The sequence below is a fragment of the Euprymna scolopes genome, chromosome 14 (assembly GCF_053919585.1).
Source record: "Euprymna scolopes isolate OS-2025 chromosome 14, ASM5391958v1, whole genome shotgun sequence".
Classification (NCBI taxonomy): Eukaryota; Metazoa; Mollusca; class Cephalopoda; order Sepiida; family Sepiolidae; genus Euprymna; species Euprymna scolopes.
This window is the reverse complement of record NC_136495.1, coordinates 34833378-34855270: the sequence shown is the minus strand read 5'-3', so window position 1 is coordinate 34855270 and position 21893 is coordinate 34833378. Positions and strand designations below refer to the sequence as shown.

Here is a 21893-nt window from a genome sequence, read left to right as displayed (position 1 = left end):
GCAATTTCTGGTGTAAACATTTGAAATCTTACATAAAGTGTATTCAGAGATGTTAAGGGGTCAAAATTGGGGTCAAAGTTAAAACAAATCTTACCCCTGCGTTTTCTACGAAATGACTCAGACAAACTTTGTCCTAAACATTTGAAATCTTACATAAAGTGTATTCACATGTAGGGCAAGTTATGAACCGTACATAGGGCCCGAGCAAACCCAGGCTGAAGATATATATATACATATACACACATATATATATATATATATATATATATATATATATATATATATATATAATAAATTCCACAACCAAACAACGTCGCAGCCCACAAGAGCCATGGCAGTCAATGAACCGGAAGTCAAAGACTGTAGAAGTGTAAGCCATTTTGAGTTTCAGATGGTTCGCTGTTACACACAAGTCCTGGTAGGTGACTTGTTTGTAGTAGACAGTTCCACAGAACAAAATATTCTTACCGTGTCGAAACCCGGGAAAGAATATGTGAAATTGCTCCAGAAAAGGTTTAATATTTATGAAGCAATTCTGGTTTCTGATTGGTTGGTAGCAGAACGTGAATTAATTCGATTCGTCAGTTCTTAGCAGCATCGTTTATAAATAGAATCGTCCGACTGTGTGGGATCATACCCCATTATATCTCCAAAATACTGCAACAAAGACTATGTTCGGATGTGTCTAACTGATGAGCCCAAATGAGGGCGAAACTCGAGTCTTGGACTTCCGGTTCGTTGACTGTCATGGCTCTTGTGGGCTGCGACGTTTTTTGGTTGTAGAATTTATTACATATAATCTCTCACATTGTATATATATATATATATATATATATATATATATATATATATATAATTGTTTTGTTCATATAAACATATAAAGCTTTATATCGATTCGGAATATTTCAATCAACAGCTTTTTTCCTTCAATAAATTTAAAAACCGAACAATTCGTGCTTATTAAAGCGTTTGATCAAAACATGACCTATAGATGCGTAACGTTAGTATGTTTGTATATATAAAACAATTTTCCTCACCAAAATAACAAAAATGATGAATAAATATTTGAAGATATGAAGAACTTTAAGCACAAAAAGTTTTTACCAAAACGATTGGATTGTGAATTAAATAACCTGGAGAGGATTGACATGCCGTTAAAGAAAACAATCAAGCGAACCAAGATGGTTTATTGCTATCACATCTGAGTAGGTTGTACTCATAAGCTATTGCTTACTTTGACAGGGAAGTTGAAATTCTTGGAATCCTGCTAAATTGGTGTCTAATAATAAAAAAACTAAATTTAATGCTTCTTCTTTTTTTGTACGCCAATCTCAATCTACACTCCGCCATGAATAAACTTTAATGCAAGTCTGAAATGTCTCAGCTTTCAAGTCAGAGCTAATGTTAATATAATGCTTCCTAAGTAACCCTTTAGATCCGGGTTTCCCAAACTTCAAGACAACATGGAGCTCCTGAATTGGGCAAAGGTTTTTCACTGAGCAATAACAAGATAATTACTAAAATAAATCTGAAAAACATTAGTTTCAAATTTTAACACTAAATAATGATAATGTTTACAACCATTTCTTGTTTTGGATTAATCAAAAAATTGTTGTAGTTTTTTTTTTAAATGTATTGTTTTATTTACTTTGTCATAAACCATCTTTAAACTTTTTACACCTGTAGTTATGTATCATATATTTTTTCCAGTAAAAAATCAATAATAAAATGTCTGCAGACATACAATTTATTCATAGAAAGCATTTGATCATTTTTAAGAAAGTACTTCGGGAGCTCCTCTTCTCACGTATGGAGCCCTAAGGCTCCGTGGAGCTCGCTTTCGGAAACCCTGCTTTAAACTACTCCAAAGAGACCTAAATACGCACATATCGCATGTATTATTTACTTATAAAAATGTCCTGGCAATTTTTACTTACTCGTGCAATCTAATTTATTCGGATGTAAGCGATGCCCTTCTCGGCATTTGCATTTGAAGCTTCCAATAGTATTTTCACATTCGTGTTCGCATCCTCCACGATTATTCAGGCATTCGTTTATATCTGCAGGAAAAAATAATGTAAAAAAACAAAAGAGATTTCAGAAATATTTATAAAGATGGAAATTGGGTTCGAGGACGCAACATATAGCATTGAGCTCTGCAGTGACACTCAAAAAACTTTCATACTTTGTGGTATATCAATTAAAATAAACACAGCCTATTTTAGGGTAGATTTACATATACACACACAGGATAATCTGGAAAAGGGAGAATAAACACGGAAGGCCATAAAGGAGAAAATAAGACTCGTACAAGATGCAAACTTCTATGTATCTATTTTCAGTAAAACTTTAACAGTGCTTAATACCTTAGTACAGCTCGGTAGTAAGTTTTGTAAATAAAAATGGCAATTAATTTCAATATATTTTTACAAAACTTTCCATATATATTTACAAAACTTACTACCATAATAAATTATAATAAACATTATGTCAATAATATGCTAACGTGATTGAAAATGAAAAAGGAAATGTCAAAATTATTTACACATCAATCAACGTTTCGTCTTTATTTTAAGACTTATCTCAAGATTAGTTATTCGAAAAAATAACACACAAACACAATATTTGAAAATATGTGGTTCGTTTGTGACGTAAAAATACTTTTTTCCAAACAAAAATTAGTCGTAAAAATTCGAAATATCTAGTGCGATTATGACAAAAAAAATTTCACGTCTCAAGCGTACTAATTATATAGTGTACACTCCAAATCTGGTAGGTATTAATGCTCCAACCTGTTTAGCAATAAAATGAAGAATATGTGTGTGTTGATCTATTGACTTACCTGCACAATGAGTCACTCCATATCGCTGGTATCCATCTCGGCATTTGCAGTGGAAACTGCCCGGCGTATTGATACAAATGTGATCACACATCGAAGACATGGCACACTCATCTATATCTGTCATAATACAAATTGACAGTTAAATGATGAAGAAGATCATGAAATGATTGAAAATAATGAATGGAATGAATAAACGTTAATATTTTATTTAACCCTTTTTTTTCAAGAGGTTAGATACAAGTTGAATTTGATGAAAGTGTTCCTGTTGTCGAACTGAATTCGGTCTTAGCATACAGAGCTTCTCAGTCCGTGTCTTTAACCATTTGATCCACTATCATCTTTAATATGATAACTTATAAAAACGATTTACGAAAATTATTTATTGATATGAGATATTAATCCATGAAACTTTTAGATGTAAATGTAGCTGTTTTCAGCGTCCCATTAATGGGATGCTTGGCGGGTAATGGGTTTTAGCCTTCAGATAAGAAATCTTGCGGCAACGTGTTCCACAGATGAGGTCATGGGAAACACTTTGGTCACAGAAATGTGCAAATATTAATGTTTGACCATTACTAAATCCGATTTGATGAAGTAGTTAATTTTAAAACACGTTTCTTATAGACGAATCACAACTAATTAAGGTCAAAAGCCAGTCGAGGTTAATGTCAATGAGATTAATTTAGTTATATGATGGAGAATATTATGAGATGATTGAAAATAATAAATAAATTTTGAACAGATTTTTATTATTGGAATCCTTTTAAGGTGACTAATTTGGATAATTATAGATTTATTTGCGGACTAAAGAACGCAGTAATTAATGAGGATACAGTTAAGAAACTCAGCATTTCTATCGCGGTTAACCAAATGTCGAAAGCCAGAAGAATAGTCGGCAAAAACGTTGTGAAACAACAACTATAAAGATGAGGATAACAGTCCACAAATAAATAAATACACATTTTTAACACTCATAAAGACGGGTTATTACAAATATGTTGTGATATTGAATTTGTAGACGACCATATTGTAGTTGGCATGGAAGTAGTTCCGCGTTTTACAGCTAAGAATTTCTTGTCGAACTTTCGTTTCATGTTAGACACACGGACGAATAATGGAGATATCTTCTTAGTTGTGGTAGGAAGATAAGTTCTTGAAATGTCTTACAAACTAATATGGTTAAATTATCCTTCTATGGGTCAAAAACCCTCATGTAAAATCTAGGTGCTGATACAGTTTGTGACTCATGATGAAGTAGACTTCCGTTATGCCGACGTGCTCAGCCAATCAGATTGCAGTAGACGACAGTTTGCAATTGGGAATTGAGTAAATAGTAAAAACCACGAAGTTAAGACTATCGATTAAAGCGATAATGAATTAAAGGGTTTAAGGAAAAACGATGTATTTTTCCAAAAAGTTAAAGAATGTTAAAAATAATCATTTTCTTTGTTCAGCAGAACCCTTAATTCTAAAAAAAATAAATAAAAATGTGAACTAACCCGAGCCCTAACCCGAACCCTAACCTAGTAGGCCTGATTCAAACATATTACCATTATATATATATATATATATATATATATATATATATATATATATATATATTTATATATATATATATATATATATATATATATATATAATTTAAAGGAGATTAGAATAATAGTCTAAAGAGCTAAGTGTATTTTAATGTAATAGTGAAATTACTAGTTTAATTAAAATACAGGAAATGCTCGTTGTAATTTAGATATATAATAAGCTCGATAGTTAAATGTCCTAGAGCTAATTCAATATTAAGTAATGTGATTTATAATTTAAAAATTTAAAAAAATTTTTTAAATTTAAAAATCAAAATTTAATTAAATTAAAAATCAGTTTCATAAGAAGGAACAACAACAAAGTCAATTATCTGTACGATCGTTTCGGAAATCCGTGCTTTTTATTTGTGGTATACATGAAGTCATATATATATATATATATATATATATATATATATATATATATATATATATATATATAAACAATTTGTAAAAAGAAAAAAATAATAAACAAACATTAATTTCCTCGTGGAAAAAACAAAACAACAAAAAATAAACAAAACAAAGCAAAAAAGAGGTTATTGCCAAAGAAAAATATATAAAAGTTGTTTTATTATATTTTTCTTCGTCTGTTGAATAATAATAATAATAATAATAATAATAATAATAATAATAATAATAATAGTAGTAGTAGTAGTAGTAGTAGTAGTAGTAATAATAATAGTATTAGTAATAATAATAAAAATAATAGTAGTAGTAATAATAATAAAAATGGTAGTAGTAGTAATAATAATAGTATTAGTAATAATAGTAATAGTAATAATAATAAAAATAGTAATCGTAGTAGTAGTAGTAATAATAATAATAATAATAATAATAATAATAATAATAATAATAATAATAAAACGATGGAAAAATTCGGATCTTTGTAGCTGTTCAGCTCAATTAACATTTCTCAAATTTTAGAATATGTTTGTAAAACTTGATTTTCTGGATAGATGATGAAACGGTCGTAAAGAATAGTCCGATTTTACTGATAAATAAAGGTCTCTGGAATCTGAATTCTATTGTTTATATGTATAATATTTAATTATTTCTTTAAAAATTATGTTACATATTTCAGAGACGTACCATGGTATTATTGATAGTGAATGACCTTTCATCGTTTAAAATGGGGCGTTATAATCCAATCAAATACCAGCGACCCATGAAATGAAAACAAATCGAAGAATAGAGTTCAAAGATCAGCGGTAATATCTTACGACGAATTCGCTCAAGCGTCCGGGTATTTTACTTCTCTGTCTCTCCCTCCCAATCTCTGTCTCTGTCTGTCTGTCTGTCTGTCTGTCTCTCTCTCTCTCTCTCTCTCTCTCTCTCTATATATATATATATATATATATTATGAACAATAAAAAAATAGAACAAATTATGAATACACCAAGTCTCAATAAAGAAAATGACAACATCAATCGCTCCTGACGACGATCGATTGAAAGCGCTTAGGAAGTATATGGCCGAACAACAACTTCTGGGCGCCATAATATACAACATGCCAGCCGAAATGAAAAAAAAAAAAAACGCTCGGCGAATTGAAAAGTTATTGAACAAAATCGAAAAAAAGAGGGACTCAGTAGTGTTCAATTAGACGTGCTTGAATAATGACTTGCTGACAACACACACACACACACACACACACACACACACACACACACACACACACACACACACACACACACACACACATATATATATATATATATATAAAACCAGGCCGCCCGGCATTGCACGATCGTAAACTACGCTTAAATATGATATTTTGATTAATGCAAATTTCGTATTTATTATTATATTATATTGGACCCAATACATAGTAATGATTTAAAAACTTAAAAAAATGGCTTGTGCGCCACCACCGAGAATCGAAACCGAAGCCATTAGCTTGCGATTTACTTTTTCCTTCGACGTTAATGCCTTAGATATAACGACATGTTTGCTACAAGGCTAAACATTAAAACATGAACCAATAGCTATTACGTTACGCATGCATATTCGTAATGCCGTCGTTCGATCTTCACCTAGCAAATTCAATTTTTAAAATTTTCGCAATTTCAGACCGATATTCCCCAGCTAAGACCTAAATATAAAGTTTCACATGGGTCCGAATACCCTATATATTAAATTTCATGTCTGTAAACCAAAAACTGACAGAGAAGTTTGGTAGGCAAATTTTTATAAACAAATATATATACTCATACATAAATCTATATCTATATATCTATAAAAGTGAAAATGTGTGTGTGTGTGTGTCTGTGTACATTTCCCTCCCATATAACTCTGACAATTTTCGGTCTAGAGACTCGAGATTTAACATAAGGGATATTATAGGCACCGCCAAAAATGGCCGCAAAATGAAGTTGTTGTTGTTTTTTAAAACTAAATTACATTTATTAAAATCCATTATTTCTGAGTAACTTTTTTTTTTCCAGAAAGATAAAACCCTGAATTTTATCATATAGAAAACAGAATAATGTAAAACTTTTTCTACTATTTTTAATTAAATTTTAAATGTTAAATTTTCCCAAAAAGTTAACAATTGACATTTTTTGTCTTGCACAAAAAACGTACTTAAATATTTAAAAAAAAAAGGTTTTTGAAATAATTAATTTATTTATTTATTGTCTAACTAAGATTTAGGATGATTTTCTAAGAGAATATGCAAAAATATTATAATATAAGTACCTGAATTTCAAATAATTCCACTTATTCATATAGGTAACCAGATATTTCGCGTTCATGTAGAGTCGAGATCGACTCTGTTTACGTTTGCGGATTATAAGAAGAAAACTATGGAAGACCAAACAGGCCAAAAAAACTTATTTTTCAGTGACGAAAATTTCAATGTATTATAAAGCTGAGGCTGGCCAGTACCAGATGGGTGACCATTTGTATGAGTTTGGTTTTTAATGTATATGTGTGTGGGGGCCAGACTCCCCAAAATGGGGGGGGGCAATTTAAAGCAGAATAAAAAAAAATTATTTCAGCGCGTTTGGTCCACCGTAGTCGAAAGGCGGCAAACGTTTTCAAACGGGATCGAAAAAAATGATGCTATTTTTAACACAAAGGGCACAACATTTATCGAATTTTTTTTTTTTATATCAATTATTCAAAGCATGCCCTGTTTAATAATGGTCATGCATTATTCGGCTCGCTAAAAAAAAATTGTTAATTTATTTATCAAAAATTTTAAAATGGCTTTTTTCGTATAAATATTAAAAAAATTTTTTTTTTGTTTTGCTTAACTTAAATTAATTATTTTACTTAACATATTCACCGAATTTCACACTTCAAAACTCAAAAGCGGGATAATTAAACACAATCGAAGTTCTGATATTCAGACGTCAAAATAAGGTATGCAAACAATTTTTTTTTTTTTTTTTTTATCTATAATTCTGTCCCTTACAACAACACAATATGTTTTGTTCAGTTTCAGATGATTATTTTAAGCATATTTGTTCCCACTTCAAAACAAGGGGGGGTTTTGTAAGCAAAAAAAAATATATATATAAATATCGTTTATGAAAAATAAGTACACTGTTATAAAGTTCATTCTTCTCCTAATAATCGCTGAAAATTTCGTATTGATCGGATAATTACCTGATTTTTGGTAGATTTTTAAAATGACGGTCCGTCAAAAAGTACTGACCTGCCCCCCCCAATTTTGGCGGTGCCTAGGATATTAAGATTTGAGAAAATCTGTTTAATCATTTTTCGGCCAGTCAAGGAGGCAAAATTCAAGTATTAGCCTTTAAAAACTCTACCTAACTCCTCTGCCAATTTTGGAAACTTGCAATATTAAATGTAGGTTACTTGGACATGGATAAAACTTTTTAATTTGATTTGAGACCCCCCCCCCCCCAATAAATGTTATGGGGGTTAACATTTGAAATTTTACATCAGGGGTATTCAGAGATAGGGCAAGATTTTTAATCAGTTTGGGTCGAACATTTGAGCTGTCCAGTGGTCAAAGTTCATAAGATTTTACGTTTGCGTTCTCTAGCAAACTACCTGGCTAATTTTTGGTCTAAACATTTGAAATTTTACATAACTGTTATTCAGACATGTAGCAATCATTTTAATTAGTTTTGGGGCGAAAATTTGTCTGTCAAAAGGTCAAAGTTGAAAGATTTGACCGTTGCAGATTCTACCAAAATTCTCCGTCAATTTTGGGTCTAAGTACTTGAAATTTTAGATGTAGGTAGCTTGGACATGGGTCAAACATTTTATTTTTATTTGAAACCAAAATAATAAATGTTAAGAGGTCAAAATTGGAACCAAAGTTAAAAAAATGACCTCCACGGTCTCTACCAAATTACTCAGACAATTTTTGGTCTAAACAATTGAACTTTTACATAAAAGAGTATTCACACATAAGGCAAGTTATGAGCGAAGCCGGCAGAAATGCAAGTAGTAAATAAGGTTGTTGTTGCGAGTAATAGTAAATAAATAGCAAATAATATTGGGTTTGAGATTAATAGTGAATTAAGAGTAAATCAGTTTGGAGTTGAGAAAAATAGTAAATTAGTAGCAGATAATTTTGGGTTTGAGATTAATAGTGAATTAAGAGTAAATCAGTTTGGAGTTGAGAAAAATAGTAAATTAGTAGCAGATAATTTTGTGTTTGAGATTAATAGTGAATTAAGAGTAAATCAGTTTGGAGTTGAGAAAAATAGTAAATTAGTAGCAGATAATTTTGTGTTTGAGATTAATAGTGAATTAAATAGGTTTGGAGTTGAGAACAATAGTGAATTAATTGCAAATAATTTTGGGTTTGAGATTAATAGTACATTAATCGATCTATTATATCAATAAAAGTGAAATTTTCTCTGTGTGTGTACATTTCTCTAGCAAATTACTTTGTCAATTTTTAGTTTACAGACTCGAGATTTGACATAAGATGTATTGAGATTAGGAAAATTTTTTAATCGGTTTTCGGCCAGAAATTTGACTGTCAAATGGTCAAAGTTCAACGATTTGAGCTTTGAAAACTCTATCAAACTCCTCTGCCAATTTTGGGTCTAAACACTTGAAATTTTAAATGTAGGTTACCTGGACATGAGTACAAACTTTTACTGTATGTATACATATGCATATAAAGTTATTAACAGTACATAGGGCCCGAGCAAAGCCGGACTGCACTGCTAGTATATATAGAAAAAGGTTTGTGTTTACTATAATTCTTACGCAAGTATAAATCATATAGAATATCTTCATGAATATAATTACCCGTAATAGTTAACTAAAGATGATCATCCCATAAGAAAACCGAAAAAACTAATAGGGAATTAATTAAAACGAATGTTTAAAAGAATATGTAAATTAGCTAGATCTTTTGCAGATGAATGCAATTCCACAACTCATATGTAACAAAGTTGTATTTCTTTTTTTAAATAAATAGAAAAAAGGGTTTATATGAATATCAATACATCACCACCACACAGTTTATAGAAGTATATATGTATGTGGGGCATGTGCGTGTGCGTGTTTAATTCAATTTAAGAGATATGCATACCAGTTGACCAGTGCACTTACCCCACCAATGTTTGAAAGTTTCTGCTCTATTAATTTATTACTTTATTGCCAAATAATTATGCAATAACAAATAAACAAATAAGGAATCTCCAAACTGTTTTACATGTGACAGTTTGTGGTGGAACATTTTAGCGTAAATTCTAATAGGCATACTTTAATATAAACTGAGGAGGGGAGACGGTAAATATACCGATGGAAGAATATTCCATAAACTAACAAACATATGTTGATATACGATAAAGATCGGCAACTCATTCGACCCTGCACACCAAGTGGTGTTATAATGACGGATCACGGGTTGGACGAACGCCATTTAAGAAAATTACATATGAGACTCCTGTCAATCTGACGTCGGTCATTCTATGCAATCGGCTTTGAATGTTGTTTCACGTTTAATTTTTTTTTTACACAGAAATGGAGGTGATTGTGTTTTGATCATGTTTTTGCGGTCATAGTATTAAGATTGGGTTGGGTGAATCAGGGGAAGATAACAGCAAGTCTTCTATTGAATTCGAAATCCTCGTCTTTCACATTAGATATAGTCATTGATTGTCAGGCTCGCGGAGTGGTCAAAATGCCTTCGCGGGTCGGATCTGTCCTGAGGACCATAGGTTGCCGACCCTTGATACATGCCAAGAGATAGAGGGAAAGCTTTAAGTGGGACAAATTAGACAGACATAGATGGGCGCATATAGGTAATTGTGTATAGATATGCCGATGGTATGTTTAAATACTAGTTCTTAAGCAGCTAGTAAAACTATTAGATTTCAACAGACTTAAATCTAGCTTTAAAAATGTTATTACTAAGTAATAAATTTGTATAAATGGTTTTATATAATGAAGACGCACATGGTGTAGTTATATGATAAAAGGTAATGAAATAGAATTGTATGTACGTATCACCAAAGGAAAACGTTAATACTTTGTCTAAATAGCATAGGATTTTTCTTTCTGCTTTTCCTCCTTCTCTCCCTCTCCCAAAAGTAAAAGTTTGGAAAAAGAAACTCCGTACATTTGGAATTAAACTTGTTGAGACTAGTAGCCTGATAATGAATTTTGAAAGAAATCACAGCTGAACTACGTATGCAAATACGTAGTCAACAATAGTAAATAAAGAAAATTCTACAGTATACACACACATACATACATACATACATATATATATATATATATATATATATATATATATAAATTATTTGAGTTCTAATGCACGATAGTGAATTTAAAAAAAAGGCATTTCAGGTGAAAACACTATTACGTACTTACGTGTCATGTAAAAATTTGTATAAATTCTACAAATTACAAAAAAAATTTAAAAAAAATAATAAAAAAAATAAATAAATAAATCATTCAGTATAAAAAAATAGTAACAAATAAAAATAAAATTCATCGAGTTTATCGATTAATATAGTTTTATCGTATGTTTTAATGTGGATGGGTTCTCAAAATCCATTGAAGATAACTTCAATTGATTTTTTTGTACAAACCTGACGTATCTCTCTTGCTTTCAATTAAAATCCGCCATTTTAGAATACAAAATGTCAGATCGTTATCATGTAGAATATCTTCATGGATATAATTACACGTAATAGTTAACTAAAAATGATCATTCCATAAGAAAACCGAAAAAAACTAATACGGAATTAATTAACATGAATGTTCTAAAAGAATATATAAATTAGCTAGATCTTTTGCAGACGCATGCAATTCTATTTCTTTTTTTTTTTATAAAAACTAAATTAAAACCCATCATTTACTGGATCATGTTTCGTAATTTTTTGAATTTATACTAAGTTCAACGTGAAAGATAAGTACGTAACAATGTTTTCACCTGAAATGCGTTTGTTTCTCAAAATGTATTATTCTGAACAAGCACCATTCTTAGATTACCTTTGCATGTTTTCATGTCGCTTTGTGTCTTAAATCCTTTCGGACAAATACATTCATAACTTCCATGGGTGTTGACACATTTATGGCTGCATCCAACGTTGTCCAATGCACATTCGTCCACATCTGAAAATAAAAAGACATTAATAAAAAAATAATTAGTCTTCATGCTAAAAAATTCCAGCTGATTATCCCACTTGACCCAGCAATTCTCACTTTTTTGATCTCGTCATAGACCTCAGTTAAAAATATAATGAAGAAAGTTATTGTGTCATATAAGTAAGTTGAACCAATAAATCGTTTAACGAACCTTGTAAACTGTTAGACGTAGCTATGCCTCATTTCTTGTTTAAGAGCACAAGGTTTAAATACTAGTTCTTAAGCAGCTAGTAAAACTATTAGATTTCAACAGACTTAAATCTAGCTTTAAAAATGTTATTACTAAGTAATAAATTTGTATAAATTGTTTTATATAATGAAGACGTACATGTTGTAGTTATATGATAAAAGGCACTGAAATAGAATTGTATGTACGTATCATCAAAGGAAAACGTTAATACTTTGTCTAAATAGCATAGGATTTTTCTTTCTGCTTTTCCTCCTACTCCCCCTCTCCCAAAAGTAAAAGTTTTGAAAAAGAAACTCCGTACACTCGGAATTAAAACTAGTTGAGACTAGTAGCCTGATGATGAATTTTGAAAGAAATCACAGCTGAACTACGTATGCAAATACGTAGTCAACAATAGTAAATAAAGAAAATTCTACAGTATATATATATATATATATATATATATATATACGAGCAAACAGTTAATAAAACATGTTAAAAACACTTTGAAATGAGTTAAAAACATATTTAATGTGAAAAGGAAACACTAGATGAGTAAATCGTCCTTTATCCGCGGAGTTTCGAAGAAATACTTTCCTTCTCATCAGAGGGTGGGAATTAGCAAAATGCGGGATCGGATTTTGCATGCAAAAGTATTTGATGAAACAACAAGTAAGTCAAAGATCTTACTTGATAACAAAATAGTGAAGCAGAAGGAATATGGTTAAGAAAAAGGTGATTACAAATGAATGGATAGTCTGGTGGAAGATAAATAATCCAGTGACGGTAAAATCCAAATATATAACTTCAAGAAAGTTAATTGAATTTCCTTTTGCATGCAAAATCCGATCCCGTATTTTCAAAGTGTTTTTTTAACATGTTTTATTAACTGTTTGCTCGTATTATAAGCTCTATCTCCTATTTGGTTTTATCGAGCTTTTACATCTGGCTGAGATAACTTTATAAATATTAATTCTTTAAAATTTATAATATACTTTAATTTTACCATCTTGGATCATTTTGGTAAATTTGATTGTAATTTTTATTTTATATATATATATATATATATATATATATATATATATATTTATATATATATATATATATATATATATATATATAAATTCTTTGAGTTCTAATGCACGATAGTAAATTAAAAAAAAAAGGCATTTCATGTGAAAACATTATTACGTACTTGTTGAGAAGCCATTTGCAAGAAAAAACAAACAAACGTTATGTTCCTTTGTTAATGTTAGGAATTTGAATGTATGGACACGAATCTATTTTAAAAAAAGATTACAGTGATGCAGCTGGGGGGGGGGAGTAAACACGAAGAGATGAGAAAGAGATTTGGGAGAGCGTTTTGCTAGTTTCGAAGTGTTATTCCGGTGTTGTATGAGCAAGAGTTCTTCCCAATTTTTTTTAAAAACTCTTTTTAGCCTGAAACTAAACATACTGCAAATTGAAATACAGTTGCGTACTATTTGAGATCGTATCTAACAGTGGACTGTTGGAAGTTGAGTTGCGAGACGTCAGTTCACACTAAGCTAAAAAGATACTTATGCCTGACCTCTATAAGGCCACCATTCGCCTACGTATGGAGTATTGTTACCACATTTGGGTTGGTGCATCTTCTGCTAGCCTTTCACTCTATGATAGGGTTAAAAAAAAGAATCGCCAACCTAATAGATCCCGCACTGTCAACCAAACTCCAACGCTTGTCTCATCGACGAAATGTGCCTGTTTTACAAGTATTTTAATGGCAGGTGCTCCGACGACCTCCAAGCTCTTGTACCCTCTCCACATAAATACCCATGACTAATCCGATAAGCAGCAAGATCCCACCGTACACAGTAGATACTTTCTACTCTAATAGTTTCTTCCCTCAGACTGCTAAATTTTGGAATTCCATTCCTGATCCCTTCTTTTGTGACTGTACTGAAATGAAGAAGTTCAAGCGTAATGTAAACAGACATATTACTACTCAACTCCATACCCAGTCTCTCTGCAAAGTATGTCCTAAATATTAGCATCTTTCATCAAAGTGTCGCTGTGCCTTGTTTGGGGTGAAAAAGCAATATAAAAAACATAGTCTGTTCAGCGGGGAAACAAGGAGAGAATTCCAAAATTTAACAATCCGAGGAAAAAAAAAACTATTAGAGTAAGAGGCTTTCCGGCATATACGTTCATCAACAGTGAAGGAGTGGGATTTTGCTGCTTGTCGGGTTAGGGGAATGTTAGATTGAAAATCTTTCTTTTGTCGATCAGAGGAATCGGTCGTCGAATTCCTGTCTGCGCGTCTTCCTCTTATCAACCCATCATCCCTCTTCACCCATCGGATACCTCGCTACTCACCAATAAAAGCCACAATAAAGCTGTCGTTATATTTTTTTTTTTATGAAGGAAGGTGTTGTCATTGTTCCAGGTACGGCCGTAATACTACACCATTAGATCTATTTTAAAAATTCAACTATTTTAGAAGGCCATGACAAGAGAAATAGGTTATAAGAATTTAGTCAAAATTTTATGAATAGTTGAGATTCTTTTTAGTCAAGATTTACTTTTACTCCGTACGTAACTTAATCCATTTTGCATCTCTGTACGATTCATATCACAATCCCCCTTCGCCTCCCGTTTTTTTTTCTCAATTCCTCCCACTGTCACTTTTCTATTTTTGTTTGCCTCATAAGACTCGGATGAATGTAAAATGTCGAATGGTTCACACGACAAAAAGTCGTAATAAACATATATATATATATATATATATATATATATATATATATATATATATATATATATATATTACACACACATATATATATATATATATATACATATATATATATATATATATATATATATACATATAATTCAAACACAGTAGTGTTTGAATATATGGTTAAGTGACAGTTTTAGTCATTTAGAACTGCTTTTCGACCAAATTTCAAAGAATTATTAGAGTTTTTAGATCACCTTCTCTGCTATATTGTGAATTTGTTTTTTCAATTTTTGTTCAGTAACACAAAAGCTATGATGAATTTTCTGGTGTTCAAAAGCATAAAAATATTTTTATGACTGATTTCTACAGCAACCACGTCGCTTCAGCGACTACTGTTGCTACTAATTCGAAAAGAGAAGTAGCAAGTTAAACAGAGGGAAAGAAAGCAGTAAAGGGAGATAATTAGGCGGGATTTTATTGAAAGCAAATGAGTGCCGTACATTGTTATTACATATGTTGTTATGAGGCAAAAAATAAGATTGAAATTAAATAAAGTACACGTGAAATTATTGGAAGCCTTGAAAAATCATGGATTACAATAGAAAAATGCGAGCATGAAAAGTAATATGGTTAAGCTTAAATATGGAAAAGTAAAGGACTAGTTGTTAAAACTGGAAAAGAAAAAGACAAGATATTCTAGTAAAAAATAAAATAAGTTTATAAAATATTGTAGCATTCAGCATTTAAAAAAATGCAATTTATAACATTATATAATCAGTTCTTAATGCTGCAGTATTTTAAGTTACACATTTATTATATTTTTTACTAGAATTTTTTGTCCTTTTCCTTTCCAGTTTTAACAACTTTACTTTTCCATGTTTAAGCTTAACCATATTACTTGTCATGCTCGCATATTTCTATTGTAATATATATATATATAGGGCAATTGCTCTCGACATATCAAAGGCCTTCGATAAGGTTTGGCATAAAGGCCTACTACACAAGATTTCCAGCTACGGTATAACTGGAAATGTTTTCTCTATCATTAAATCATTTCTATCTGATAGGCTCATAAGAGTAGTGGTTGATGGGCAGAAATCAGAGGCCCACAGTATTAATACTGGAGTGCCTCAGGGGTCCATACTGAGCCCAACTCTCTTCCTGATCTACATCAATGATCTCCCAAAACACATACTAAAATCTTTCGTTGACATCTATGCTGATGACACGACCATCTATGGCAACACATCAAAGGCCGTAAATGATGATGTTCTCTCTGATTCTCTCTCCTCTGATCTTGAGCGCGTGGTACAGTGAGGAAAGAGGTGGCTGGTTACCTTTAATGCATCTAAGACCAAGCTCCTTTCTCTACATCATAAACGTTCTGATCCCCATCTGACATCAATTGAAATGGATGGCTCTCGTCTAAGGGAAGCCCCAGGATTTGGTAAGCTTCTGGGTTTGACCTTTACACCTGATCTGAAATGGAACACATACATCAAGTCTGTGGCCAAGATCGCTGGGAAAATGGTTGGATCCTTCTACCGCTCCAGAAGATATCTCACTAATGATGCAATTCTCTATCAATATAAGAGCCAAGTACGTCCAAAGATGGAGTACTGCTGCCACATCTGGGTGGGGGCTGCAAAAAACAGCCTATCCTGCCTTGACGGAGTACAAAATAGACTCCGTGGCTTGGTGGGGGATGCCCTTTTCTCTACCCTGCAACCTCTTTCCCACAGAAGAGACGTAGCGAGCCTGTCATTGTTCTATCGTTATTTCCATGGCAGGTGCTCGTCTGAGATCCATTCTCTGGTCCCCCCTCGCCAATCTTTCTCAAAAAACACCCGACTAGCTGAAACGACCGTCAATAATTTTCCCCACTTCCTATCTGTGCCTAAATCAAAACGTAGATACCATGAACAAAGCTTCTTTCTTAGAACTGCACGCCTGTGGAACTCTGTTCCGCTTGCCTGTTTCCCTCCCGACTTCAACCTGGATGTTTTCAAGTCCAACACGAACAAATTCCTGATGAACCGCCCCCCCCCTAAGTAATGACACCTTACCAATTCTCCAATACTATGGCTACACTATCCCTTTGATTACTGTACACACAATAACCCTTATCCCTGAGTAGCCATTGGGCCATGATAAATGAACTCCATGTAATATATATATATATATATATATATATATATATATATATATATATATATATATATATGTGTGTGTGTGTGTGTGTGTGTGTGTGTGTGTGTGTGTGTGTGTGTGTGTATTAGTTATATTTTAACATTTAAATAATAAAACTACATATTGCAGGTAAGATGTCGTAGTTACATTGGTGATATTTTCGCATTCCGTAGTTTCGAATCTTACTATGGAGCTACTGGACCCGAACCGCCATTAAAACTTAAAATATTTACCATTTTAATGATATTTAAATCATATGTGTAAAATTTTAATGATATTTAAATCATATGTGTAAAATTCCCCCGGGAATCTTGAGTGTTGTTCCGCAGGACAGCTATCGGAGCAGAATAACTTAAAAAACCTAAATATGTATATCCTATGGCATTTAAATGTAAACGACAAGTATTAATTATTAATAATAGAGACTTTTACACATTTCAGCTCCTTTAGACTATAAACGGGCGAAACGGAAGCAATTTCGGTACTATTACTTCCCTTATTTGGTCCTTTAGTCCTCACATTCCATGAGCGATGTTTCTGAGAAGGGGAGGGGGAGAATTGTTGTTTTCTGAGTAAAAATATATGCAGCAACCCCGTATTTTTAGGTAGTTTTTGAACTTGAAATATTATTTTATTTAATTTTTTAACTCCTTATATCGAGTGTCTGGATCGATTGCCATAAAACCAAGTGAAACATACATGATCTCCCGTGAGTGCACAGTGAACAAGGCATAAAAAAATGACTAAGTTCAGTATTGGCCCCTCCCTCCCATTTAGCCTCAAAAGTCCCCAGGGGACGACAAATCCTGGTGAAAATGAACAAACGGTGCAGTTTTAGGCCTTAACATATGTAAATTTGAATTCTGCGCCAGGCAAAAAACGAAATGACTAAGTCCATCATTTGCCCCGCCCCCATTTAGCTCCAACAGTACCCAAGGCCTTAACATATTTAAATTTGAGTTCAGCACCATGCAAAACTGTTAAATAGACATACACAGAAAATTTTGGACAAATATGGTTTGCAAAAATACCTACAATACATGATTGTTTATTTTTACTAATGAGCCATCATTTAGCCAGGCCAATATCAACTCAATGATAAATTTTAACTTATAGGTAGATTGTCCGTTTAATCAGGAAAAATATTACGGGAGGATTGAAAAGGAGTAAGGAAATGACAAAGTTTAGTTATGGGACGGTTTTATGCCAAGTACTTATTAGGATTGTATTTAAAAATGGTCATACTGTAGTATTCTACACATAAAAAGCTCTGGAAAAAAAGTTCTGTTAATAGAGCTTCTGTTTGACTCTAAGCACATAGAGAAGAAGGACCGAAAGTTATTTCAGTTTTCGCAATAAGGTGAGTTCTTGCAATGGATGTTTTAAAAGGATGAATTGTAACACAGCGTGGATGCGCGTATGTAAATGCATGCGAAGTGACGTCACCGAGAGGGAGAAAAAGAAAGGATAAAGAGGACGATCACGAGAGAGACGAGGTAACATTCGAGATCTCGTGAGAGACGTGGAGAACAAGCGAGTTGTAGTTATTTCCTATTTTTTGCCTTGGTCTCCTTTGCGACTAAAACTGCACATAACGTTTGCTTCTCCGCTGAAAACATTACAGAACCAGAGATCGGAGCTTAGTCGAGCATCTTTCCTGGAAATAATCCTGAAATTAAACGGATGAAAACGGTACAAATAAGATTAGCAATGTAATTTCTGCGAGATAGAAAAAGGCATTAATGAAGGGGGAGCTATAATCTCCCACTAGATTGCGAAGTCGATTTTGTACTTTGTTAAGATAAAAAGAGTACCCTGAGAGGAACCTCATCTTTTTCACATGTGCACGAGTTAAGTATCTGTAAAGTAATGTTGTTTACAGTGACATCTGGCGGTTGTAATTTAATCTTTGCATGAAATTAAGCAGTTGGAATTAGGAAATGCAAACGAATATATCAAAGAGAGATTGTCACACTGAAGTAATAAACGCTTGTGACGTTTCAATTGGCAAGATGGCGCATAAAAATCCAGCGCGATAAGATAACTTATATCCAAGTGTTTATTATAACTTAACAACTTGAAAGCGGCAGTCATTAACCGATTAATGAAAATATTCAGTGGCAGAAAGAAAAAGGGTAAACGAAAAGAGAAAGAAGACGACAAAATAGAAGGAGTAGGTGGAAGAGAAGAAAAAGAAATGAGGAGGAGGAGGAGAAGTAAGAAGAGAAATATAAAGAGCGAGTAAAGAAGGAAAAGAAGAAAAAGGAGAAAGAGAAATGAATAGGAAGATGAAGAAGAGTGAAGAATCAAAGGAGGAAGAAAACCAGGAAGAAAAGGAAAAAGAAGAGGAAAAAAAGAGGAAAAGAAGAAAAAAAAGGAGGAGGAGGAACAGAAAAAGTAGAGGAATAAAAAATAGAAGAAAATGGGGAGAGTAGATAGGAATACTAACAGTAAGAATGAAGAGGGGGAAGTGGGAAAGGAATCAAGAGTGAAAGAAGAGGAAGAACAAAATAACGTGAGAAAAAAGGAGAAGGGGAAAAGTAAAGAAACAAATGTGAATTATTAATATTATTATTGTTATTATTATTATTATTATTATTGTTATTATTGTTTCTATTATTATTATTATTGTTGTTGTTGTTGTTGTTATTATTATTGTTATTATTATTATTATTATTGTTGTTGTTGTTGTTATTATTATTGTTATTATTATTATTATTATTATTATTATTATTATTATTATTATTATTATTATTAACTATATATTAATACGATAGTGTGTGTGTTCTTTTGTGTGTCACACTTTCCGGCAAATTTCATTGCCTGAGATTTAAGAACATACACGCTATCGTATTAATATATAGATTATACTAAATGTGATTTAATGAATTTGGTGAGTGTTTAATGAGATCCTAGGCATAATCTCCTCCTTCTTTTCGAGTAGGGGGGATGATAGTCTGACGTGTTTACTTCCGGTGATAACGTCATTATTTTCCGTAAAAGAAAATGCATATAATATATTTATTATGTGCAACATTGACATCAGATGTCATATTCCAAAAATCACATGGATGTACTGCTCATTCCAAAAATCAGGTAAATGGATACTAGGTGCACGCTAGTTATTATTATTATTATTATTATTATTATTATTAGTAGTAGTAGTAGTAGTAGTAGAGGAGGAAAAGGAGGACGAAAAGGAGGGGAGAAGAAAAGAAACAGGAGGAGAGGGAACAGAAGATGATAAATAATAATTATTATCATGAATATAATAGAACTATTATTATTTACTCACTAGGAGCATTCACACAAGCCATCATCAAAGATTGTTCTACGAAAACAACTTATTGTACTCCCTGGAGTCTAAGTGACAACAAGTCTCCCCAGATTTCCAGTACTCTCCACATCTTTCGATACCCTTTGCAAAAGAATTTGCGTCATCGCAACAGCCGCTTACGATTGATTTTTCGTTGGCGGCGACCATTGGCCTTCACGTGAATTTCAGTGGCAATAAGCCTCCCCAAGGTCCCAGTCCTCTTTGCACTCAACCAGCGGAGGTCTGGCTAGTGCTTTTCCTCCTCGGTCTCCCCCCTCCTTCTTGGCCCTCATTATTTGGTGTGGTGCCTGTTTATGGTGACACTCATAACAAATGGGGGGGGCGGTTTTTTCATTTATACAGTTTGTTTTCATGATTTCATGCGATGTTACTTTGTGTTTTGCATCTGTAACCATTTCTGTGTCCAGTTTGTGTGTAGTTTATGTGCGGTGTCAGCCTCGACATTCAAGAGTTTTCCTTAGTATTTCTGTAGTTTTCATTATTGAAATTCGTTGTATTTTCTCAGCCATCCCTCTGATTCCAATCTCTCCCATTTTTTTTTTCAAAGTTTTTTGGTATCGTTCCTACCGCTCCTACTATTAGTGGTGTTTTCACTTTCTTCATTCTCCAGATCTTTTTAAGCTGTCTGGCCGGTAGTAGTAGCAGTAATAATATCAATAAAAGAGGGAGGATGAGAAGAAGATGAAAGAGGAGAAAGAAGAGGACAAGAATCAGTAGTGATAAAAGTAGGGAGGAGTAAAAAAGATTAAAATTATTATTATTAGTAGTAGTGGTAGTAGGAGGAGGAGAAGGCGGTGGGGAGGAGGAGGAGGAAAAGAGGAGGGGAGGAGGATGATGAGGAATATAAGGAGAAGACGAAGAGAAATCTTTCGTGGTTATTATCTTCACGTTTGAGGTGGAATCTGCGCGAAGACCTTAAAAGTCAAAACCACGGACACAAACCGACTTTCGGAAGGCAATAAATGGAATAAATGTATTTCAAGATGGCGCAGGAGAAACCGGACATGAGAACTGAACGAATACGGATTTCATCAATGCGTTTATAGTTGAAGAGTATGACTTTGAGCGGGAAACAAGCAGGCTGACGAAATACGAAACAACTTAAAAAAAACCCTTAAATTCCTACATTGTTCTTTATTAGTATAGTATTCAAGACAGTAACAGACACCTTAAAATGATGACTTCTTTTATTTAATCTAGACAAGATTTTCTATCTTATTCAACGAAACGGGAGTAGGATATATATATATATATATATATATATATATATATATATAGAGAGAGAGAGAGAGAGAGAGAGAGAGATAGATAGATAGCAGAATAGACAGTGGTAGAGAGAGCGGTAGAGAAGGTGTGTGTGTATGTGTATGTGTGTGTGTGTTTGTGTGTGTGTGTGTGTGTGTGTGTGTGTGTGAGAAAGAGAGAGAGAGAGAGGGAAGAGAGAGCGAGAGAGAGAAAGGGGAAAG

The 21893-nt window shown here is 32.7% G+C and overlaps 1 protein-coding gene across 3 annotated transcripts in view; it reads right to left on the bottom strand.

Annotated features, from left to right (window-relative positions):
• Positions 1 to 21893, bottom strand: part of LOC145292940 (signal peptide, CUB and EGF-like domain-containing protein 1) — a 476335-nt gene that overhangs the window by 78580 nt on the left and 375862 nt on the right. For all 3 annotated transcript variants that reach the window (XM_080139112.1, XM_080139113.1, XM_080139114.1), the window contains 3 exons: positions 11857 to 11979; positions 2843 to 2959; positions 1938 to 2060 (listed from right to left, as the gene is read on the bottom strand). In XM_080139112.1, the coding sequence (XP_079995238.1) occupies positions 1938 to 2060; positions 2843 to 2959; positions 11857 to 11979 (363 nt within the window). The remainder of the gene's footprint in view (positions 1 to 1937; positions 2061 to 2842; positions 2960 to 11856; positions 11980 to 21893) is intronic.